General features: G+C 33.4%; 1 protein-coding gene across 1 annotated transcript; it reads left to right on the forward strand.

Annotated features, from left to right (window-relative positions):
* Positions 1–3: 3 nt before the first annotated feature.
* LOC134262302 (uncharacterized) lies at positions 4–2,712 on the forward strand (the record flags this gene model as incomplete). The annotated part of the gene is made up of 3 exons (XM_062744676.1): positions 4–147; positions 1,764–2,001; positions 2,288–2,712. Coding segments are annotated over 3 exons (807 nt in total), but the record flags the coding sequence as incomplete, so codon positions are not given.
* Between the last annotated feature and the right edge of the window lie 7,727 nt (positions 2,713–10,439).

Genomic DNA, 10,439 nt, shown 5'->3' on the forward strand with positions numbered 1-10,439 from the left:
GAAGGATTCAGTATCAAACTATCTACTATCCCTGGAGCCGGGTTCGGGGGGTTCCGAGAGAAGTTTATACCGAAACACACAATCATTGGAAGTTACGAGGGGCTCATCCACACCAACCACAAAGACGACGTCCTATACTCATGGCAGGTGAGAGGTCAAAGGTCAGCTGTAAAGTCAGAGTTCTAGGAACTGTTTTAATTAGAAATACACAAACGGGATCAATAATTTATTCAACTTATAACAAAAAACATTATTTTGCTTTACATAATATAACATTTGTTATCAAAAGAATATTTAATAATTTGATTATTATACCATTAATTTTAGGACTGATTTCTTTTTTGCTGTTTAACGTCCCTCTCGAGATTTTTCAATCATTTTTCATTTTATTACGTTTGTGCAACTTAATGTTAACATTGGAAATTAGATTCACTGTTGGAATATGTATACATGAAATAAAAATTCGGGCGAATGTCAAGGAGTGTTGCAAATATCCAGCGTCTCATACGGCAAAGAGATGGGGCTAAAGTCGTCTCAAAATTGTCAACAACATTTTACAGTTCCTGATGTTATTAATTTCTTAACCATGGAGAATCTACGCGCCATTTAAGAGACCCTAATATCGTTGTGCGGAGAATGCCACGCCTCACCTAAAGTCCACGGAAGACAGAAAATTGTACTACATAGTGTTAAATATCTTTTTATTAGGGATGTCAACGAGTACCCGGTTAACCGGGTACTCGATCGAACGTCCGAGTATCGAATACTAAAATCGGTACTCGGTTACTCGGATATATATTTTCAAATATTTCTAAGCTTATATACTAGTATTTATTAATGCATTAAAACATCGGTTGTAAAACGTAAAATGTTCATTGCTCTTGTACATATAGTAATTAGGGTTTCCTACGACTCTAAATGACCGTAATCCCCTGCAGCAGTGTTTATACAGTAATTACTCTGACCAAACACCTGATGTACCTACCTGGTTTTTCTCACCTTCGACTGTCTTCTACCCTAATGTTTAGATTGCTTTAATTATTTGTTTTCATTGAACATCGTTTAAGGTCCATTATATTTTAAATAAATCAAATAATTTTGTCAATTCTCCAAGAAGTCGTAAATTCTCTGGGGAAAGAGAAGACGATATTGCACGTGCGATTGTTGATATGGATGCGTTTGATTACATGCCAGTTAATGCAAATGGTTGAAGGCAAATGCTTTAAAAATGATTTGTCTATCGTTGCTCCAATCTAAAACATACCGTATCGTAATTCTATGAAATCTCAGATCAAAAAGTGTACGAAGATCGTATAAATTTGCTCTGTTATAGGATAACTTGATGAAGTTTATACCGTACATATAGCTCTGACAACTTATCACTTGGACGTCAAACGCATCAAAGAGTTACATTACAATTACCGAACAGAACTAATTATTTTTTAAACCAAAACACTGTGAACTATTTATGATTTTATTTCTCGTATTTATCCGATAAATAAATTGAACTTTAAAAAATGTTAGATTAAAATTTCGTCGGGTACAAAGTGGTCATAATTGTTACAACGCATTTGCAGGTAACCTCCCATAGGTTTATTTCTACAAGTTTACAGTGTTTTACAGTTTTCAATTAACTTGTTCCTATTTATTAACACTTTTACCGAGTACCCGGGTACTCGATCGGAAAAACGTTCGAGTAACCGAGTATCAAAAATTGACCGATTTGACATCCCTACTTTTTATCTATAACATTAATTCTACAGATGGAGAAAATTGGATCTAAAGGAGTGTACGTCATTGACGCCGGAAGTCCGGCTAATAGTAACTGGTTACGTTGGATAAACTGCGCCGGAAACATTGAACAGGAAAACCTGATAGCAGTATCGTGCGCAGGTCTCATTCTCTACATGACAACCAGAGATATCGACCCCGGAAGTGAAATGTTTGTCTGGTATGGTGACGATTACGGGGACTTTCTCAAAATCAGCAGAGTTCACCCAGGTATTTCAGTTCTGGTTGAAGGGCCATTAAACATAGATGAGCTCAATTTTGGGCCCAGACTAACTTTTCAAAGGAATATATTGTGAAAAAGTAAGACTGAGATCAAAATTGAGCTCAACTTAGATCCCTAGGCCTTAGAAAAATACATGTTCACGTACAGGTTGATTTGAATCTACGCCATGATTAATATCTTATTTTTTATCGTTAAAATTACAACAACAAAAAATAATTCAATTTAAGATTTAATTCAGATTTAAGGTCTTTTTATTTCTTTTAAACATTCTAGAGTCGGACCTACAGGGGATTTTCAACATCCGGATCAACGTTCTTTCGTTTGATGACGAGGATCGGACGATATACAGTGACGGAAGTCCGGTCACTTACATGAACTGGGTCCCGGAAGCAGCGTCAGCCGTCTTGGACAACACAGTCGGCCTCGTTCTGACATACAACGGAAGTGAATGGAAATGGTTTCCGGAGAAGGACTATCGATATTTTACTGGTCCGGACGGTCTGCATCTTCCCTTTGTGTGTGAGGATAGAACCACTTATAATGTTGACAGAGTTGTCAATCCTGATTACAAGGAACCTGAGGCGAGAGAGTCGTCTGCTAGTCACGTGGAGTCAGACATTTTAGCGGAACGCGACATGAAACCATTAAATAATGAAGATCAACTGGAACCGGAAGTAGTTTGGGATGGTTCAGTGTAGAGCTTTCTTTGCATTTGCATAAGCACTTCTTAAAAATAATCATTGCAGTTAGATATAAGATTTTTAATTGAAAAACCTCATGTTTACTAGATCCGCGCCGAAAAAAATGTATTCCGTGCAACCCTCAAATAAAGCTTAACAGTTTATTAAATGACCATGAATTAAAATTATGCTACGGTAACCATTCTTCAATAACTTAAACGATGCGAATAATCATTTGGGGATTTATAAATGAATTACCGGTAGTTTTAAGTTTATAAACAAGTTTTCAAAAGAGTACATTTATTTTTATAAATAAACAATTGAAAATACCAGGTATTGTGATTTATTTCTTTTTTCTTTTGCTTGTGTTTACCTGGCCGATTGATGTTTATCAAATATTATTATATACCTAATGTGTATCACCCAATTTTACTGTTGAATTTACGCTATCACGTGACGTCTTGATCCGATTTTCCGGATCACCAACATGTTGTTTTCTGAATCCATATCACCACTCTCTGAAACTGATGACGTAGTACGCAGAAATATGACGTTATTTTTCTTGCACATTCAAAAGTCCCTTGTTATTATGCTTTGTTTAATAGATAAATATTGTACAATTGATCTCTAAAGTTTTATTCTGCTATATTTAGCTAGTTTTAAGGGGGTATATAATAAATTTATCATTATAACAGTAACTTGATCCGAAGAGCCGTATCATGTCTCGTTGACAGGCGCGGATCATAAGATCAAACTCGACGCTTCGCGTCTCGTTAGATCTGATGATCCGCGCCTGTCAACTCGACGTGATACGACCCATCGGATCAAGTTACTGTTATTATATATATATATATATATATATATATATATATATATATATATATATATATATATATATATATATATATATATATATATATATATATATATCAATATCCGTTTCAATCGCCTTAGGGTAGAAAATCAGTGCATGTTATTTAGGTATACGTATCAGCGTTTCATATCATTGAACATGCTGGTCAACAATGACCCTAATTTCCGGTATGTAATGCAAAAATAAAATTGATAAATGAAATATTTTTGAATTTCTGTCAGGATAAATTAACTTTGAACATAATCTGAGGGTTCCAATCTGGTGATTTACAGATTTACATTCTAACATTTACAAATAAAACACTTAAGATTGAGTATTGTAGGAATAGAGAAATTAACGATAATTAAATTGACATGTCAGTAAAATAATCATGACTGCTAAATAATACTTGGCAAAATTAACAATTTCTTTTAAAAGCCCATAAAATTCCTTTTGAGTATCCCGATAGTACGGAAATTGGCCATATAACGATGAAATCTATTTAAAGCTAATTCTTACTGATGGAAAATAATTAATTCACATTTAATCTTCTGTATAAAAAATAAATATGGGAAACAGAATCAATTACAGAAAATAAAGAAATTGAATTATTAATATACCCGATAACTGTGATTAAATGTTCATGTTCAGTTTAATTCATACATGTACGTGTGAAAGCCTTCTTCCTTCAATAAATATTAATTCAATTTGTTTCTATGTGCGTACTGTTCATAAATGACCTTCGCATACATGTAAGGATTCCTGGCATACTACCCAGAATCAATTTCTACTGCCTTTTATAGTTCCATAGTTTATTGCAAATCTTATCTCTGAGTAAGCTCCGCCAATCAAATCAATAAGCACCTGCTAGGACTTCGTTCTGGGATTCTTGGGACTGCTCTCTGGGACCGCTGGGATTGATAAGACCGCTCTGGGACTGCTGTGGGACTGCTCTGGGACTGATTTGTGTCAAGTTGGATCTGGTCTGTACTATAGATACCTTGTGTTATCATTGATACCTTTGGTTAAAATCTTATATAAGAAACAAATACCCGTGACTTTGATATTGAATACCTTTCGCATACATGTAAGGATTCCTGGCATACTACCCAGAATCAATTTCTACTGCCTTTTATAGTTCCATTGTTTATTGCAAATCTCATCTCTGTTAGCTTCGCCCATAATTAATAGGCCCCGCCCACTGGGACTGCTGGGACTGATGGGACCGCTCTGGGACTGCTGTGGGACTGCTCTGGGACCGCTGTGGGACTGCTCTGGGATTGCTGTGGGACTACTTTAGCAGTCCCAGAAAACAGCCCCCAGGTCTGTTCTGGGTCTGATTTGTGTCAAGTTGGATATGATCTGTGCTGTAGATACCTTGTGTTATTTTTAGTACCATTGGGTAAAATCTTATATACGAAACAAATACCCGTGACTTTGATATTGAATACCTTTCGTTATCTCCATACCATTCTTTTACAAATTGTATTCAGCTTTAATGTACTAATCTTGTCTGTCTTATATACTGCATAATCTTGTAATTAGCACAGCTACTATGACATGAAAAAAGCTAAGCTTTAGCCATATTTTTCAATTATAAATGAATCAAAGGGAGAACCATGTGTCGGTGTACTTTCTTCTTCTTCTTCATGACTAAATGCTGTTTTCGTAATGCTAGTTTAGAATAGGAGGGATTTTGATTATTAGAATCGGTTGTATGTTGTCCCTATCAAGATTTTTTTCACACACATAAGGAAGTTTGTTTTGTTTAGAGATATGAAGTTTACAAAGAAATGAGCTTTAATTTATCATCATTTATCAATTGATATTTAGAATGAGACAGGATGCACGTGAATATACCACAATGAAAATATGCTAAGATTTAACTCATATTTATCCCAGTTTACAATCGTATACTACAGATAATAAAAAGTCAGCTATAATCAATTGTAGTTATCTGTATGGAATACTTGGTTACCCTGATGCTTAAATTTACCATACATAAATTCAAATAATAACTTAAAGGAACACAATGTTCATCATATACATTTTAATTAAAAGTACAATTTGAGTAACTACAATGAAAAACAATGTCAAAGTTAGTCGACATCCGATCTCTTTATGACTCTTCTGATGATAATGTTGGCCCAGTCCTCTTTCAACTTCCTATGAATTCATAAAGGTTTTAAATTGCATTCTGATTGAAAATAACTGAGAAATATTAAAATGAAATGAAATAAAAAAGTTACTTATGACATTATGTTGCTTAGACTGTGCACACTAACTGAAAACATGGCATGATTTGATATATTCTTACTTCCAACGATTCGATTCATGTGATTAATTATGTCTGGAAGTTCACGTTGATCTTCATTCACTGCAAAATATCCTTAGAATTGAAAAACAGTTTGAAACAAACAAAATTGAAAAGCAACTTTTAGATCATTCTGTTTCCATGTTTAAATGCATTGTTATTCCGACGCCAGGTAAGGATTTTAAAACAGACTTAGACTTAAGTCAAAATTCCAATCATCTGTAAAATGCTTATTAATTGCAGAGTTGAACCTATTTCAATTTTGATCTTTATGACTTGAACAAAATTTAAAAAAAACATAAATATTTGGAATTGATTCTTAAGCTTCTTCATGATTGCATAAAGACGCCTGGAAATTGCTTCCTATCCACAAACTACTGATCATCAAGAAAAGATAGAGAGAAAGATTTGATGAATATCAACACTTGATTAAATATAAGTGGAATACTGCATAACTAACATTAAGTAATCTGCATCAAATATTATTAAAAAAAAATATATAATGGAGACAACTTCCTTCAACAGACATCTTATGTTTAGACATATTTTTTATCTTGATATATAAACAAGAACTTTCCAAATATAGGACTGTTAATTGTTCTATTATATCCAACCGTTACTAGTATTCAAATTTGAAATCTGGATCTGCTAATTTTTTTTTTTATTTTGTCTCCTTTGAATTTTTTTCTGTTTCATGCATGTAATTTCTAATTAAAGATGGATTAACTGTCAGTTGTGCTATTATATCCAACAGTTAAATCTGAAATTTAGATTCTTTTTTTTTATTTTGTCTCTTGTGTATATGTTTATTTCTGCTTTAATATACATGTTTAACTCTCTAAATATAGTACTGTCAATTGTGGTTTTATACCCAACAGTTATTCAAATTTGAAATTGGGATCTGCTATTCTTTTGGAATTTTTGTCTCATTTGTATATATTTTTCTGTTTAAATATACAAACATGAACTCTATGAATATAAGACTGCCTTTTGTGCTGTAATAATTATATGTTATTCTTCATTGAGAAAAGTAAAATTTCTTATTATAGTGAAATTTTATCGCATTTCAATAGTTATCATAGCTTTACTGACAGGTAAACACATTGTGTTGAAATTAAATATCAAATGTAAAATTGGAAAAGCAAAATTCCACTCATCTTTATACACTAGAGAAAGCAATATAGAGCCCTAGAGGAATAAGGTGCTTTCAAATGATATTTACCCAGCGGATTCCCGCGCCTGGTCACAGATTTCTTTCTATAACCAGACTTTCTGGTACCATAGAACCAAGCCTCGGAGAAGGACAGACACAGCTGCATATAGATCTAAAGATATAGACATACACATATACATGTGTAGATTTAAAGATTAAACATACACATAAAGATCTAAAGATATAAACACACACGTATAGATTTGAAAATATAAACATACGCATAAAGATCAAAAGATATAGACATACAGATATAGATCTAAATATATAAACATGCATATACAGATCTAAAGATATAAACACACACATTTAGATCTAAATATAGAAATATAAACATACAAATATTTTTTTTTCTTTCAATGACAATGCTTGTTTCAAATTTTCTTATATGACATAACATAACTTTGTGCAGTTTACGCTTTATAAATTGCCCCAAGTTATGTTATATCGTACAATATAGGAACTAAATATATGCCTTCCGATCGAAAGAAGCCAGAACCCACCAACCTACTTTTATACAACAATATTCGTCTTACCAGTGAGACATCAATAATTATAACTGTGACTGATTTCCATTACAAATCCTTCACACGATGCATATGCTTGAAAGAGAACAAATGAGCTTTTGAATGTTTGCGAGAAAATAAATACAGACTCAATAGTCTTTTATACTGAGTTCTCTGTTTGATAAATTGGAAGTCTGATATTTGCAAATGCATATGCCGGGTCTTTTCCAAATTCTACCAATCTGGTGTCAGTTACACATGCTGTTTCTTATAAGATTGGTTATAAAATAAGAAGTAATGCTTTGGAAAGGTCAAAGATATACATATTTGGAATTAAATTGTTTTTTTTTTTCTCAAACTCTAATTCCTTGATATAAAAGGCTTGTGCTATGGAATTATAAAAAGATTACCTTCTGTAAATAATTAAATATCGGAAAAAAGCAACAGCACACAAACAACCCTCAGTATAGCTTTTATAACTTCACGTGTTTAAAAGCCCATAATAGACTAATATAACTAGAGGTACTTTGAGCAATGATCTCACTAAATGATATCCCCGCTTCCCATATGAATGTAAACGCAGTGTCCATGTTTTTCTCTGGAAAATAAAAAAAATATATGTCAGATCAAAAAGTAAAATAGGGAGTGCACAATGGCAATATAGACGTAAGAATCTGTGAAAGTTTCCTTAAATTTCCCTCAGTGGCATGAGAGGAGTTGCGGATAAGAGATGGGTACCCCAAAGCGTAACAGACGGCCGGACGGACGGAAAGACGTACAGACAGACGGACGGACGTACAGACGGACGGAAATACCGATACTATATACCCTCCCATTTTTCAAGCTGGGATATAATAAAAATATGATCTCCCATCTTTTGCAGTTGGATATGATTTTTACCCAGCGAGTTGTGTGAATTTTATAAAAATACACAACGATTTGGATAAAGGTAATATCCAACTACAAGTTATGGGAGATTCTTTTTATCAAATGTTTAATGCTCCACAACCGATTTTATACACTGTTTTTATATATAGCACTCTACTTTATTTTGCTTCATCAAGCTAACCCAAATACCATTAAGACGTCATAACTATTTTAATTTGTGGAATATGAAAAAAAAAAAATCCAAAGAGCCATATCAACGGGAAAAGGGTAAACATGGAATAAATGACGTACATACTTAACCTGGAGTGCCAGGAGCTCCCTAGATCTGATATTTATTTCGTAGAAAAATATTTGACAATTTCATAATGAAAAACATTTCAATTAGCCAGATATTTCGGTTATGCATTATAATTAATTATAAAATTTGAAAAGTTGGTGAAATCAATAGCACGTGTACAAAGAAAAAGATATGTTAATCTTATAATAGAGCACAATTGGGGACTAATAAAAAAATATATAATATACGATAAAATGATAATAACTGCACATTTTATGACAATAAAAATTAAATTTCATAATGATGATTAAAAAAAAATATAAAGACGTAGTAGACACTAATTTATCGAAATTTATTTTCTAAAAATCAATCGGTTCAGAAGGGTATACCTCTCATCTAAACAATTTTATACTGAAGCAAACTATTGACAAAGATATTGATGATAAAAGGATGGCGTCATCAGTTGGACTTAAAGGCATCATTTCTTAAAGCTGCACTGTAATGGCTTCATGAATGTGCGGATCTACAGTACCGACAGGACACAACCTCGGGTTCGCTTCACGGGTTCGCTCGGGGTCCGCTTCGGGTTCGCTTTCTGAAATTTTGGGACCGCTCCGGGTGCGCTTTGGGTGCGCTCCGGGTTCGCTCCGCGTTCGCTCGGGGTCAGCTCTGGGTCCGCTAGAGCGAACCCGGTGTTCGCTTCCTGGGACCGCTTTACGCACTGATGCGTGAAGCGGACCCCGCTTTAATCTCACCGCCAGTAAGCCCCGCCCCTTGTATATTCCAATACAGTAATGGTATTGTGGATCGATCATTGTTGTTTATGCGACGATGCGGACATGTATACACTGTACATGTAAACAGTGACATTATGGAGAACATTGATACATTTTCTGAAATTAAACTGTTTATTAGACGTAGATTTACATGTACATGAATAGTTGATCTCCTTGATTTCTCTATCCCGAGAAATTCAAACTAATTTTACAGCGGGTTATAAGGCATTTATTTTTCTTAAGTTATAACGAGAAAACAAAAAAAGAGAGGAAGAAAAGAGTGTTGAATTGATTTTCAGTGTATCGAATGGTGTACAAGTGAAACTGACGAAAGAAATTTAAACTGAATACCTTATAAATCCATGCTTTATATAGTTTAAAAATACATTTGTAATTCCTTACGTTTTGCTAAATCGTAGTTTGAATGTTTACTAAACACGTGAATTATGATATCGCATCTGTAAATTACATGTAACCTTTTGTACATCTGATATATTTAGATTTCATTTATAGTAGTTGCACATTAAAAGTTCGTAATAAATATTTACCGGACATTTTCTAAAAAGAAAATTACACTGTATATTAGAGCTTTTTCAAGGTCAAAATTTTGGAGCGAGAATGATTTTTATCAGAATAAAGAAAAAGGCAAATAATAATTGTTCTCCCGACCCGATAAGAATTTATTAATGTATGCCCCCTATTTCACACACACATTGTCTTTAAAAAAATCTAATTATTTAATTATTTTATTTATGATTTCTCAATTTACGTGTTATATTAAATTATTCAAAATTTACATCAAAATTAATGATCTTCTTAGTCTTCTTGGGCATGAAAAAATGCGTGTATATAAAAATCTTCCTTCTGGATGCACAGATTGAAGTCATTCCGCCCTAAAGGTATTAACAAACTGAATGA

This window comes from Saccostrea cucullata, unplaced genomic scaffold (genome assembly GCF_032062105.1).
Source record: "Saccostrea cucullata isolate Sc308-1 unplaced genomic scaffold, CSIRO_AGI_Scuc_v1 ctg11653, whole genome shotgun sequence".
Lineage (NCBI taxonomy): Eukaryota > Metazoa > Mollusca > Bivalvia > Ostreida > Ostreidae > Saccostrea > Saccostrea cuccullata.